Source organism: Chiloscyllium plagiosum, chromosome 23 (assembly GCF_004010195.1).
Source record: "Chiloscyllium plagiosum isolate BGI_BamShark_2017 chromosome 23, ASM401019v2, whole genome shotgun sequence".
NCBI classification, from domain to species: Eukaryota; Metazoa; Chordata; class Chondrichthyes; order Orectolobiformes; family Hemiscylliidae; genus Chiloscyllium; species Chiloscyllium plagiosum.
In genome coordinates this window covers 21180009-21195000 of record NC_057732.1, presented here as the reverse complement: position 1 = coordinate 21195000, position 14992 = coordinate 21180009, and the positions used below count along the sequence as shown (strand labels likewise).

Below are 14992 nucleotides of genomic sequence, written 5' to 3'. Positions count from 1 at the left end.
AAATGTGTTGCTGGAAAAGCGCAGCAGGTCAGGCAGCATCCAGGGAACAGGAGAATCGACGTTTCGGGCATAAGCCCTTCTTCAGGAATCCATCTTTCCCCATTCCTGAAGAAGGGCTTATGCCCGAAACGTCGATTCTCCTGTTCCCTGGATGCTGCCTGACCTGCTGCGCTTTTCCAGCAACACATTTCCAGCTCTGATCTCCAGCATCTGCAGACCTTACTTTCTCCTCATACCAGCATGGCAAACTTCTCTGACTGCCTTCAAGGCAGTGTGTATCTTTCCCTAGATATGGAACCCAAAATTGCTTACAGCTGTGGTCTGACCATTGGACAGTTTCCGCAAAATCATCCTACTGTTATACTCCATTCCCTTTGAAATAAAGGCCAACATTGCATTTACCTTCTCTATTATCCAATGAATTTGGATGCTAGCTTTTTGAGATTCATGAACAAGGGCTCTCAAATACCTGTCTTCAGTAACTTCTTGCAGTTTTTCTCTATTTAAATAATCAATTCCTCTGTTCTTCCTGCCGAAGTACATAACATTGTCCCACTCTCAAACTGTCTATATTCCCCTGCAGGCTCCATGCTCACCATTTCACTTCCCATCCACTTTTGTGTTTTCCACCAACTTGGCTATAGTAGTCACTTTCCTAACCCAAGTTACGATTACATATTGTAAATAGATGTGGCGCATTACTAGTTAGAGGTTGCCATACTGAAAATTCCTCCTTATCCCAAATCCGTCTTCTAGTAGTTAGCCAATCCTTTATCCATAATATACTACCTCACACACCATGGGCTCTTAACTTAAGTAGGGTTACATGGTATGTTATAGAATGCTTTCTAACAATCCACATATATTCCATTCACTGCCACTGCTTTATCTATCCTCCTTGTTACTTCAACGAATTGTAATACATTTATCAGGCACAATTTCCCTTTCATAAAGCCATGTTGACTCTGCTTGATCATACACATTTCTAAATGCTTTGCTATTCAATCCTTTACAGTAGGTTAATATTTTCCCAGGGACAGTTGTAAAACTAACTGGCCTACAGTTTCCTGTTTTTGTCTCCTTCCCTTTTTAAATAAAGATACTACATTGACAGTTTTCCAATCCTGTGGACTTCCTGGAAGATTACTACTAGTGCATCCATGAGTTCCTTCAATATCCTAGGAAGAGTCATAGAGATGTACAGTATGGAAACAGACCCTTCGGTCAGATATCCCAACCCAATCTAGTCCCACCTGCCAGACCGGCCCATATCCCTCCAAACCCTTTCTATTCATATACCCATCCAAATGCCTCTTAAATGTTGCAATTGTACCAGCCTCCACCACTCCCGCTGGCAGCTCATTCCATACATGTACTACCCTCTGCGTGAAAAAATTGCCCCTTAGGTCTCTTTTTTTTATATCTTTCCCCTCTCACCCTAAACCTAGTTCTGGACTCCCTGACCCCAGGGAAAAGACTGTCTTTTTATCCTATCCATGCCCCTCATAATTTTGTAAACCTCTATAAGCTCACCCCTCAGTCTCCGACGCTCCAGGGAAAACAGCCCCAGCCTGTTCAGCCTCTCCCTATAGGCTCAAATCCTCCAACCCTGGCAACATCCTTGTAAATCTTTTCTGAACCCTTTCAGGTTTCACAACATCTTTCCTATAGGAAGGAGACCAGAATTGCACACAATATTCCAACAGTGGCCTAACCAATGTCCTGTACAGCCGCAACATGACTTCCCAAATCCTGTACTCAATGAAACATCAGGTCCAGGGACTTACCAGTCTTGAGCCACATTAGTTTACCTACTATTTTTTTGTCTAGAGACAGTTATAATATTTTGTCTTCTCGTTTATGAGCTGCTGTGTATATTTGCATTAAGTTAAAACAGCCACCAAAAGACTAAGTCAAATCTAGTTATTCCAAAAACCAATTTTTTTAAAAAATTACAATTTCTAACACATTATCATAGAATCCCCACAGTGTGGCAACAAGCCATTTGGCCCAACAAGTCAACAGCAACCCTCCATGCAGTAACTGACCCAGAACCATTCCGCTAACCCTTTTACTCTACATTTCCCCTGACTAATGCATCTACACATCCCCAAACACTATGGGCAACTTAGCAAGGCCAATTCACTTTACCTGCACATCTGTGGACTGGAAGGAAGCCCATGCAGACATGGGGAAAATGTGTAAACTCCAAACAGACATACAGCTTGAGGATGGAATCGAACGCAGGTCCCTGGTGCTGTGAGGCAGCAGTGCTAATCACTGAACCACCGTGCCGCCCCTATGTGAACACAAATCACACTCACACCATTATAACTACCATAAGCAGTAGGACTATGCCTGCAAATCAACCTGGTATTTAATACTGCTCCTCTATCCAAGTCTCATCTAAAATCTGATTAATACACAGTTATGATTTCAGTGACTATTTGCTGGTGCTTCACCCAATCAGCCATTTTGAGGGAGTTGGAAGGACTGTCAAGTCCAGTGTTGTCTTATGCCTATATCTGTTCAGAATGAAAACTGGCCAATCTTATTCATCCTTGCATAACTCTGGCCAATCCTACTTTTCTTTACATAGAAGAACTTATACAAGAACTTCTAGCACAACTCCTATAGCGCAGTCAATGGACCAAATATCCCTTTAAATTAAACATGGTACTGCATGGACATTTTAGTTTAACAAGAACAACTTCTTTTTATAGAACACCTAATTTAGCAAAGCATCCCAAGGAACCTTACAAGAGTAAACTGAAGCAAAAACAGATTCTGAGTCAAAGAAGCAAGAGGGAAGTGAGTAATGGTATGATGAGAGTAGATTTTGTGGAGTCTTAAAAGAGAGTCATTGTATTGATCAACTGAGGTGCAAGGCAAAGATGAAGATGCATTTATAGAGTATTTCAACAGGTCCAAAAACAACCTTGGGTCTTTGTAAAATGACAATTTGCACTGTACTCACTTATTTTGTCAGCAAATGCAGCAGCCAAATTATGCAAAAGATTTTTGATGGTGTAGCTGAGGCAAAAGTGTTGCTTGGTGCTCTTCTTGCAAAAGTGTTCTGCAATCTGTAATGTTCACCTGAACAGACAAATAGGGTCTTTATTTAGTATCTCATCTGTAAAGGTCATTCCTGTTAATTCCTCCCCTTAGTGATGGAGTGGAAAACCAATCCAGATTATGTCCTCAAATCTTGGAATAGAACTTGAATAAAGAACCTTCCGACTCAGTGTGACCAAGTGTACCAAACTGCAATAACTTGATTTAAGATACATGCTGAGACTACTTCACAAACATGAGGGATACAATACCTTAAAACGTACACAAAAAAAAATTTAAAGCATTAATGGCTGGATCCAGTCTTTAAATATTGTTTTTTTTCTCTTATGTACAACTGCACTTCTTATTTTAATACACGGAATTCCTTTTAGTTTTCTGGCAAGGACAGCAATAATTGCAAGTACTTACTAAAACATCTATAGTAACATACGTAATGAGGAGATTGCTTTCCACATTTGAATAAAGAGCGAACATGCAAATTCAATTGTAACATATAGTACTGGTTTTGGAGTGCCGTGTATCAAACTGATTTTTCAAAACGTAATTAGATTCTAAATATAAGCTGCTTGAAGATTTTATTGAAGCTCAGTCATTACAAATTTTGTTTCACAAGTGAGAAAACAAAGCAATTTTTAGAAGGCAAAATAGGCACTAAACATACCTCAGATACCTTAAAGAAAAAAACTGAATGGGAACTAGGACAATAGCTCCCTTGTACAGTTCCTTACGAGCTAGTGCCTTATGCCTCAATGTAATTATGCGTGTTTGTAAATCTTACCCATTCTATTTCCCCTCTATACTACCTGCACATAAGTGCGTTTAAAGTTGTTTTTTAGATTGCATCAATTTATATTACTGATTGCACAAATACAATAAATTAAAATATGAAATTTACAACAATTTAGACCCATTAGGCATAACAGAACAAACAATAAAAACAAGTCAACCTGCCATAAAACCAGTTAAGAAGAAATACAAGCAATGCTCAAAGACAAACATTATGCGTTAGGAGTTGTCAGTGCAGCAGCTGTCATTTGGTACATGCCACTGCAAGATACGAGGATCAACACTAATCAGCATATTTCCTTTGCTCCTGGAGACATGACACATAAGCTTTAATATAAGAGCTCTGAGGATAGTACACTACACATCAAAACATGCAGAAAAACAAAATACTTGATACATCATCAGCACAAGTTAATTCACAAAAATTCTACGTTTTCTCATGTTTGACAGGGCTTTTCAGCACAAATGTGTGAAACAAGTGTTTGAGGATTCTTTTTATTTTGTGTATTGGTGTATGGTGGGTTGAACAGTTTAATCATTGTTTCATCTTGTCATAACTGTGGGGTTGAAATGTTATACATGTAATGTTTTAATTAAAAGAAATTTGTGCAAACAGTAGTGCTTGTTAATGCCAAATGCTAAAATTGTTTTTATTATTTTAAATGTTAAATAAAACTCTTTCAAAATTCATTATTGACTGGTGGGAAGGTTGGAAACTAAAGTGGTGTGCTGCATGTGGAGAAATTAAGGTCAAAATATCTGATAATCCCATTCCATCTTCTTGCCTTTTCCCACAACCCATGATTCCCTTACATATTAAACATCTGACCAGCTTAGCCTTGAATATACTTAACAACCTGACCTTAACAGAAGTCTGCAGTGAATAAATTCATAGATACAGAAACAGAGATGAGTTTTGCTTTTGAATCAGCACCACCATCCTTATTTTTAACCATATCATTAGGTATATAGGACCAGGAGGAGGCCATTCAGCCCATGGGACCTGCTCCAACATTCAATTAAATCTTGACTGGATATCTACCAAAATGACACAACAAACAATGTTTATTATCTTAAATAATGCAAAATACACGCATGGACCAGGTGCTTAAAGGAAAAAAAAGGATTTCTCTCGCTTATTCACCTTGGCGAAATAAGACTTTTGTGCAATACTGGGCTGCTCTGAAAGGAAAGAGGATAATTCATGGAATGTTCAGAGAGCAGTCAGTCTGATGTTTTGGCATGTGTGGATCAGTGTCACCAATCCGTGACAGGGGTCTCTAGTATCTTGGTCAGGAAACAACAGTATGGAGGTTTCTTCAAAGAGGACAATTAGGGTTCTGAACAAACCAGAACTCCATGTACCACACTGGAGCCTACCTAACAAGAGGATAGTCAGAAGCAGGAAAGCTGGGCTGGGAAACATTTCACCTTACCCACACTGGCAACTAACTGAAAAATCCAATCAAACAAATAATCCCCTGAGTAGAAGGTGCAACCTGACAACTGCAAATCCAGACAGGGCTTCTGTACTAAACAAGCAGTTATCACAAGACATGTGACTTTCAAATAATGTCTTGTTTCAAAAAAAAGTTTAACAGGTCAACGAAAGGACTGTCGAAAATAAATCAATCCCAAGTATCCACAGACCTTCAAAACACATGTTCACAGAACTTATTAAATATGTAGCATTGATTACAGGGAACATTCAGGTATGGCAGTGTCACGGAACATAATTTGAAGACTGTTTAAAGAAGTTCAAAATAAATCTGGCCACTTTGAAGGCACCTAGGTATATTTGGTGATTATTTATAAAAGTATCGCTGCCCAAACCAAATAACAGACAGAGAATACTGGAGCTATAAGCAAATACAGTAATGATCAATGTAATAAGGGCTTTTGCCCAAATGTCGATTTTACTGCTCCTCGGATACTGCCTGAAATGCTGTGCTTTTCCAGCACCACTCTAATCTAGACTCTGGTTTCCAGCATCTGCAGTCATTGTTTTTAGCTATATAATAATGCATTGTCAACCAAGAACCTGGCGTTCTGATCAATCAATTCAACCAAGAGATAAAGTTGAAAGCATCAATGCAGCAATACAAGTAGCAAATTTAGATTAGATTTTAGATTAGATTAGATTAGATTATATTACTTACAGTGTGGAAACAGGCCCTTTGGCCCAATAAGTCCACACCGACCCTCTGAAAAGCAACCCACCCAGACCCACTTCCCCTACATTTGCCCCTTCACCTAACACTACGGGCAATTTAGCATGGCCAATTCACTTAACCTGCACATCTTTGGACTGTGGGAGGAAACCGGAGCACCTGGAGGAAACGCACGCAGACATGGGGAGAATGTTCAAACTCCACACAGACAGTTGCCTGAGGCGGAAATTGAACCCGGGTCTCTGGCGCTGTGAGACAGCAGTGCTAACCACTGTGCCACCGTGCTACCCATTTATCAAAACATTGATAAACAAAATACATATACTCAAGCAAAAGAGAATGCTGATTAAGACAAGTGACACAAAATGTGTGTGGAGATGCTAAGGGGATGAAATGCAGCTCCATTAAGTATGCTAACAAAATAAGTAGTATTTCTCAGGAGTGGTTAAGGTCAACACCAAAACAGTTTTGAGTTTGCAATGTCTAATATTCCAAATGGTCACTCCATTCACTGAAGTTGACATCTATTTGCAATAACAATATTTCAATATCAGCTTCTGACTCTGAAGTTGTAGAAGCCTCCCCATTTGTACATCCAGATAATTCCTTCAGTAGGGTAATTCATTAAAACAACACAACATGAAAAAAGAATGACTTTTCAACACTATAACCTTCCCCAACAGTTTTGAAGTATGCCAGGAGTCTGATGGAATACTCCCCACTTGTCTGAATGAATGCAGTTCCAACAACACAAGAAGCATTATACCATCCAGGATAAGATTAGTGTGGTGCTAGAAAAGCACACCAGGTCAGGCTGCATCTGCAGAGCAGGAAAATCAATTCATCAGGAATGGACAACACCATCCAGGACAAAGCAGCCCACTTAGTTGGGACCACATGTACATACATACGCTGCCTTCACCACTGATACTCAGTAGCAGCAGTGCATACTATCTACAAATTACACTGCAGAAATTCACCAAGGCTCCTTAAACAATATCTTCCAAACCCATGAATACCACCATCTGGAAGGACATGGGAACACCACCATTTGGTAAGTTCCACTTCATTGCCACTCACCATCCTGACTTGGAAATATATCACTGCACCTTCAATATCAGTGGTTCAAAATCCTGGAACTTCCTACATAACAACTTTGTAGGTCTTTCCACACCAATGCACTGCAGTATTTCAAGGATACAGCTCAGCACCAACTTTGCAAGGGCAGCTAAGGATAGGTAACAAATGGCTGCTCAACATGCGACATTCAGATCCCATGATTTTTTTTTTAAACTGAGAGGTTCATATCAAAAATTGTTTTAATTAACCTATCCTTGGTATGCATCAGCGTTGTTGTTTCTTTATCGCAATCTGACAGCAATGTTGTATATATAATTTGCTCAGATTTATCTTGTCATTATTGTGTGAACTGACTGTTTGACTGATCAACAGTACTCCTACCCCTAAATCAGGAAGTTGTATGCTCAAGTCTCACCAGAGTCTTGAGTATATAGGAAAGGGTGTCACAACAACAAAGAGAGTGCTGAATTTTGGAAATGCCAGAGTTGTCACCTTCTAGTTCAGAAGCTAAATTTGCAAATACAGTTAGATGGAAAGAATCAAGGAACATAGTTCTGTTTTGAACAGGAATAGGCTGATGGAATGTTCTTTCCTGAGCAACACATGCAGCATGAACACTTTCCTTTCGTAGTCTGCTTTGTTCCTACCAAAAACGAAATGAGGAATCAAAATACAAGATTGTAGGATTGGTTAAAAAAAAGATGTATTTTCTTTTAATGTACCAATATTTTTTTAAATCACTACAATTTAGTTTTATTTTCTCACTTCATTTTCCTTAATTCTTCAAAAAAAATTGCACCATAACTGACATTTTTATATGTTTCCTTCCTGCTACTCCAAGCTTTTTCATTATCTCAGCTTAGAGGCATGGAATCTGCAAAACTTACTCTCTGGAAGATTGACACTGAAACTGTCTCATTTTTCCCAAAGAATACTGAAGTAGTGCTTGGTAAATTAAATGCACCATTCCAGATGCAGTGTAATAATCCACATAACTTTTATTTACCAGAATTTCTACCTGGCACAAGTACTTGCCAACAGGTGTTATACATACTACCACCAATAAGAGCCATCCATCCTACTCTCTTAATGCAGGGCCTTGCCAGTAAATTAATTGACAGCAAGACGTAGTACAATGTGGTCAGTGGAGAAGAATGAAACAGCCACCTAAAGTAAACATCTTCCTTTAAAACCCACATAAGCCTTGCTTGTCCACAGATAATCAAATGTAGCTTCCTAAAAAATAATTAGTTCTTATCAAAACAAAACGTCAGACATCATTAACTTAGATATCTAATATACTGAAAAAGAGCACCATTCATTTTTGTCTTCAGTATTCTAACCTGGTAAGGAAGTAATAATAAAATGTGAAACAGTAAAATTCAATTCAGTTCAATTCAATTCAATTCCATCTAAATCAACTGTACTTTTCACAGACACACTAACAGGACATTGTTTCAAATATGTAAGAATAGGGAAACGTAAGTGCAAGGACCAACAGGTTAGACAGTTCTATCAATATGACAGGAGAATGTGAGGTCTGCAGATGCTGGAGATCAGAGCTGAAAATGTGTTGCTGGAAAAGCGCAGCAGGTCAGGCAGTATCCAAGGAGCAGGAGAAATTCCTGAAGAAGGGCTTATGCCCGAAACGTCGATTCTCCTGTTCCCTGGATGCTGCCTGACCTGCTGCGCTTTTCCAGCAACACATTTTCAGCTATCAATATGACACCCTATATGTTTTTCCATAGTTCATAAGTTTAATATTTCTAAGCAGAACTGAGTGTGTACTGCATTATCAGAAGTGCCATCATTCACATATGTTAAAACGGACACCCTGCCAAAAGTCTCAGGCAGTCTATAACAATGCCTTGCATATTTAAGCTAGTAAACGTACCATGATGTTCCACAACAGCATTATGAAACAAAATTTGACACCACACTACAGAATTATGATAGATCACCAAAACCTTTGTAAAGAAGCAGTTTTCAAACTTAACGAAGTTAACTGCAACTTAACGAAGAGAGAAGAGGAAAGGTTTAGGGAGGGAACACCAGTAAATAAGATCTCGGCAGCTGAGGGTGAGGTAAACAAAAAAGAATTAAAGTTGTGAATTGGCCAGAATGAGAGGACTGCAAATATCCTGAAGTAACCAAACCTGCAAAGTATTCCATCAGCTGGAAAACATTATGGAATGAGTTTAAACTCTGAAGGCACTATATAAAAATGCAATCATTTTTTTCATAAGCTTGGTTAAACTTTTCATCTATCTTGTTCAAATTTTAAAGTTTCTTTCTTAACTGTTTAATATCATTACAGCAGTGTTACCTTTGAGGAATGATCATTCCCTCCTCAACAAAGTAAGGTCAACAAGAGTTATGGACACATTATTTATTGTAAACATGAAGATGCTCTCTCGCAAATGTAACCTGTGACGCATTCTGTTTAATTTATCCTTTAATAAGTGTCAATTCTGACAGCACATTCCAAACCTCTAACCTCTGACAGAAGAATAAGGACAGCGGGTACACAAGAACATGATCACCTAGAAATGCTCATCTAAATCTCACGCAAACCACGAATCACAGAACGGCATCGGGGCTCAGTAATTAGCAGTATTGCCTCAGCGCCAGGTTTGATTCCATCCTCCAGCAACTGTCTGTGTGGAGTTTGCACACTGTCCCCATGTCTGCATGGGTTTCCTCCGAGTGCTCCAGTGTCCTCCCACAGCTCAAAGGTGTTCAGGTTGTATGCATTTGCCCATTGTGTCCACAGATGTTTATATTAGATGGAGTAACCATGGTAATGCAGGGTTACTGGGATAGGGTAGGGGGCCAGGTCAGGGTGGGATGCTCTTCAGAGGGTTAGTGTAGACACGATGGACTGAATGTCTACTTCCACACTGCAGAGATTCTATGAACTGAGAGAGTAAAGACAGCTACTAAGCACATTGTATCAGTGCTGCATCTTCCTTACTGCTACCCGCCTAGCATCTCTGCATATTCTTTTATTTGTCATTCATAAGGTGCTGGGCAAGAACTGGATACTATATTCCATCGCAGGCCAAATTAATGTCTATTCGTTGAACATAATCTTCTCACTCTTGTAGGCCAGGCCTGAATTAATAAGGCCTGTACAGTTTCAACCTGATCTGCTACCCTTACAGATTTATATACATATACAGTCAGGTCTTTCTGCTGCTGCACATCATTTAGCAATGTACCTGTTAATTTTAGATTGATGTTCCTCCTACTTATCTCCTCACACTTCTCCACAATTAATTTCATCACTCGCCTATTCACCCATTCAACCAATATATTTGAAGTTCCATGTTACTCTTCTCAGTTTACAATGTTAGGTTAAGTATCATCGCAAATTTTGAATTTGCATCCTGTACTCTAAGATCTAGATCATGAATAATATAATTCGGAAAAATCACTGTCTCAACACGATCCCTTCAGAACTTCATTACTACCCCTTCCCCAGCCCACTTTACTATTTGTCATTTACATAAATGATTTGGATACGAGCAACAGAGGTACAGATGACACCAAAATTGAAGTTGTAGTGGACAGCAAAGAAGGTTACCTCAGATTACAACAGGACCTGGACCAGATGGGCCAATGGGCTGAGAAGTGGCAAATGGAGTTTAATTCAGATAAATGTGAGGTGCTGCATTTTGGGAAAGCAAATCTTAGCAGGACTTATATACTTAATGGTAAGGTCCTAAGGGAGTATTGCTGAAGAAAGAGATTTGGAGTGCAGGTTCATAGCTCCTTGAAAGTGGAGTCGCAGGTAGATGGGATAGTGAAGAAGGCGTTTGGTATGCTTTCTTTTATTGGTCAGAGTATTGAGTACAGGATTGGGAGGTCATGTTGCAGCTGCACAGGACATTGGTTAGGCCACTGTTGTAATACTGCGTGCAATTCCGGTCTCCTTCCTATCAGAAACATGTTGTGAAACTTGAAAGGGTTCAGAAAAGATTTACAAGGATGTTGTCAGGGTTGGAGGATTTGAGCTATAGGGAGAGGCTGAACATGCTGGGGCTGTTTTCCCTGGAACGTCGGAGGCTGAGGGGTGACCTTATAGAGTTTTACAGAATCATAAGGGGCATGGATAGGATAAATAGACAAAGTCTTTTCCCTGGGGTGGGGGAGTCCAGAACTAGAGGGCATAGGTTTAGGGTGAGAGGGGAAAGATATAAAGGAGACCTAAGGGGCAACTTTTTCATGTAGTGGGTGGTTCAAGTATGGAATGAGCTGCCAGAGGAAGTGGTGGAGGCTGGTACAATTGCAACATTTAAGAGGCATTTGGATGGGTATATGACTAGAAAGGGTTTGGAGGGATATGGGCCGGTGCTGGCAGGTGGGACTAGATTGAGTTGCGATAGCTGGTCGGCATGGACGGGTTGAACTGAAGGGTCTGTTTCCATGCTGTACATCTCTATGGCTGTTTATCATTCAGCCAATTTTGTACCAATTCTGTTACTGTTTCTTATATTCCTTCAACTTTAACTTTGCCCACAAGTCTGTTTTGCAACACTAAGCACTTTCTGAAAATTAATGCATGTCATTGGCAAGATCAACACTCTCTTATCTCATGAAAAAAAAGTCCAGTAAGCTAATCAAACATGGTTTTCCTTCAAGAAATCTAAACAATATAATTGTTCTTAAATGTTATTGGGTCAAAATCCTGGAACTTCAAATTTCCTTCCTAACAGCATTGTGAGTGTACCCACAGAATAATAAATGCACAGTTCAAGAAGGCAGTTCACCACCATCTTTTCAAAGACAAAGACAAAGATGGCTAATATAAATGCTATCCTTGTTAGTAATGTCCAGAAGTGTAAAAACGTTCCAACAATATCACAGAACCCACATTTTTTTTAAAACCAGCCTGTTCAAGACCCCAGTTCTGAAGAAGGGTTACACCCGAAATGTCAACTTCTGCACCTCCTAATGCTGCCTAGCCTGCTGTGTTCTTCCAGCCTCCTGCCTGTATTCCTGATGAAGGGCTTATGCCTGAAACGTCGATTCTCCTGCTCCTCAGATGCTGCCTGACCGGCTGTGCTTTTCCAGCACCACACTTTCAACCCTGATCTCCAGTATCTGCAGTCCTCACTTTCTCCTACCACAGATATTGACATGAATAGGGAAGGTTTTGAAGGATACAGGCCAAATGTTGCAAATGTACTTTAGTTTAGTTTGGGAAATTTGATTGGCATGGACAAGTTGGACCAAAGCATCTGTTTCTGTGCTATATGACTCTATGATTCTATCACCATTGCAGCTGCCAATCAGAAAGAAATTACCCAACATAAAGCATAAAGACATACAAATACAGAAATAGTCATCAATGACTGTAAACCAGGACCTTTTGGGAACATTGAAATTAAAGCTGAGAAGGCCATTTGCTTGACCAAACTCATCAACTAGAGCTCATTTCCTTGCTCTTCTCTTTTATAACCTTCTATTGAAAATATATTTGCAATTATTTTTCTACACTGCCTTAGTAGACACTTGTAACACCATTCCAAAAGGCCTCAGCATGAAAAATATATCTGCTTCCCTTCCATCTTCCAATAACATTCTTGAGGCTACGCTTTCTGGCAAACAATTTGCCAACCTCCGAAAACAATTTGTCGCTAATTATTCTCAGCCCTTTCACTAACCTTGAAAACCACTAACGGATTCCGTTCCGTTTTTAAATTCCTGTCTAACTACCACGTGAAAGAGCTCTAATATTTCAAGTCTCCGATAATGACAGTCATTCGTTCTTGATTTTGTTCTAACAAATATTCACTGTTACCTTTCCCAAGCTCTGTATGGTGGGACTGTTAGAGCCGTGGCCTAAACACCTACATGCATTCCTAATCGCTGTGTTTTGTTTTAAATTACGTTTAGGATTTAAACATCGCTACTTTAATCACAGTAAATAAATCCGAAGGCGCAAATTTCAGGAACAAAATTTAGCAACACACTCAGCCAACATTTAATCCATTCGGAAGACACGATCAATTCGACGTCAACAATTGCTTAAATTTGTATTTCATCTTTTGAATGAAAATCATCCATGGGAATTACTTTTGCGTTGCATTGGAGAGGATCGTGGCACCAGCATCCTCTTACCATATGTAACGAACGAGAGGAGGGTGGGGATGAGCGGTTAAAGGTCCAGGTTAATATCCAACACAAGACCTGCTTTCAGTTGCCAAGGGGGTCGCGTTGGGCCTTATCGACAAGGCCCGCTGACAGCAAACACACACCCACACACTGACATTGACGTTAATGTTAGAAAGGTAAAAGGCTGAACCTGGATCAAACACTTTACCATTACTGACTGACTGACACACAGACAGACATGCAACTCAAGGCCCGAACCCGGAGGATGTGGAGCAGGGGGACTGGCACCGGCCATGACAGCGACAACGGTAAAGGCAGGCCCGATGCGGGCGGCCACGGGCATCCCAGATCCCTTCTCCCGGGCGCAAGAATGAACAAAGAACGATCGGCGCCGCACTCACCCGGCTCTGACAGGAAAATCACAGCTAACTTTCATGAACACCTGCCGAGCGCCAAGCCCGACAACCCTTCCCCCGCCGCCGCTTCAGCCACTAATGCCCCGAGATCTTCAAATCGCTGCTCGTGGCTCCCCCTCCCCCGCCAGCTAGACGGAGTGGCGGAAAAACGGACAGCCGAGTCTCCCGCCGGGCTCGCTCCGAGCGCGTGCTTATCCACAACAATCAACGGCCGCGAGCTCAACGGCAGCGCCACTGACCCCACCGTCAAATACAAAACCCGGAACTGGATTATACGGCTCCGGATTCCCCCATCCTGCCACCATCGCCCCCGGCTCCCGTTCCGAAACCGCACGGCTCCACCAATCCGCGTCTTCCCATTCGCACGCTCGGAAAGGATGAATGAAGTCGCGGAGCTGCGTCTCTTCGCTTCGAAAGAATTACCCCTCAACCGCCCCAAATTGAATGGCAGCCAGATTTTGTGCTGGAACTTTATTTTTTCACTTTACACCCTCTGAAAATGAGGGCGACTGAGTTAGTGAAGGTGGTAGACAACAGGATCAGGCACAGGAGGATTTTCGTATACGTGGGCAGGCAGATGGCAGATGTCGATCAAAGTTCAGCCGCTGCCGGCTGGAGCCACTCCTGACATGGGAGCTGCTGCCCTAACCGTGCCACGCTTATCACTCATGCACCATCCTCACACATCCACAAGTTTGCTTGTCTGCAGCCACATTGTAACACTTGTCATATTCAGATCGTTCCCTCTTTCCACTTTGTCCTCAGCAGCTTTTCAACTCAGATGAAATGGCCAAAACGTTGACATCTTTTCAGGATGCGATTTTTCAGAGTTATTTTTGCCTTTGCAATTTTATTTGCCTTATCGTTTCTGTATGGAATTTTTAGCAATTGTACTGCCATCCACATTTCAAAGGCTTCATGGAGATACAAATCCCGGAAGTGGTTAATACTTTAAATAAATAATATGCATTAAAAATATTGGAACTCCCAAATATTTAAATTTGCTGCAACGACGCATGATGAGAGAAGAAAGCAACGCTGGAATTGGGAATCATTAAAAGGACAACAGTGAGGTAACCCCACCCATCATTGATTCAACGTGGAAGTTCTGATGTCACAGTGCAGACGTGTCTTGCAGCTATTTAAAAGTTGCAAAGAAAAGCAATCAATGATTTGAGGGATTGGAGGATTATCTTAGAAAAAAAACTAAATTGGGCATGTTCTCACTGGAAAACTGAAGGTTAAAAGTGTTAGGGTTGTTTTTAAAGTTATAGAGGAACTAAATAAATGTCGTCCCTCTGAAGTTATTTAATAAAAGCAAAAAATGATGTAACATTACAGCAG

The 14992-nt window shown here is 40.6% G+C and overlaps 1 protein-coding gene across 3 annotated transcripts in view; it reads right to left on the bottom strand.

The window, feature by feature from the left end:
• The window catches only part of gramd4a (GRAM domain containing 4a), a 147225-nt gene extending 133400 nt beyond the window's left edge, over positions 1-13825 (bottom strand). For 2 of the 3 annotated variants that reach the window (XM_043713699.1, XM_043713700.1), the window contains exon 1: positions 13634-13825. In XM_043713699.1, the coding sequence (XP_043569634.1) occupies positions 13634-13668 (35 nt within the window). In that variant the 5' untranslated portion in view covers positions 13669-13825. Of the gene's footprint in view, positions 1-2977; positions 3097-13633 lie in introns of all 3 variants that reach the window. The other variant, XM_043713701.1, reaches the window with a different exon arrangement.
• Positions 13826-14992: the final 1167 nt, after the last annotated feature.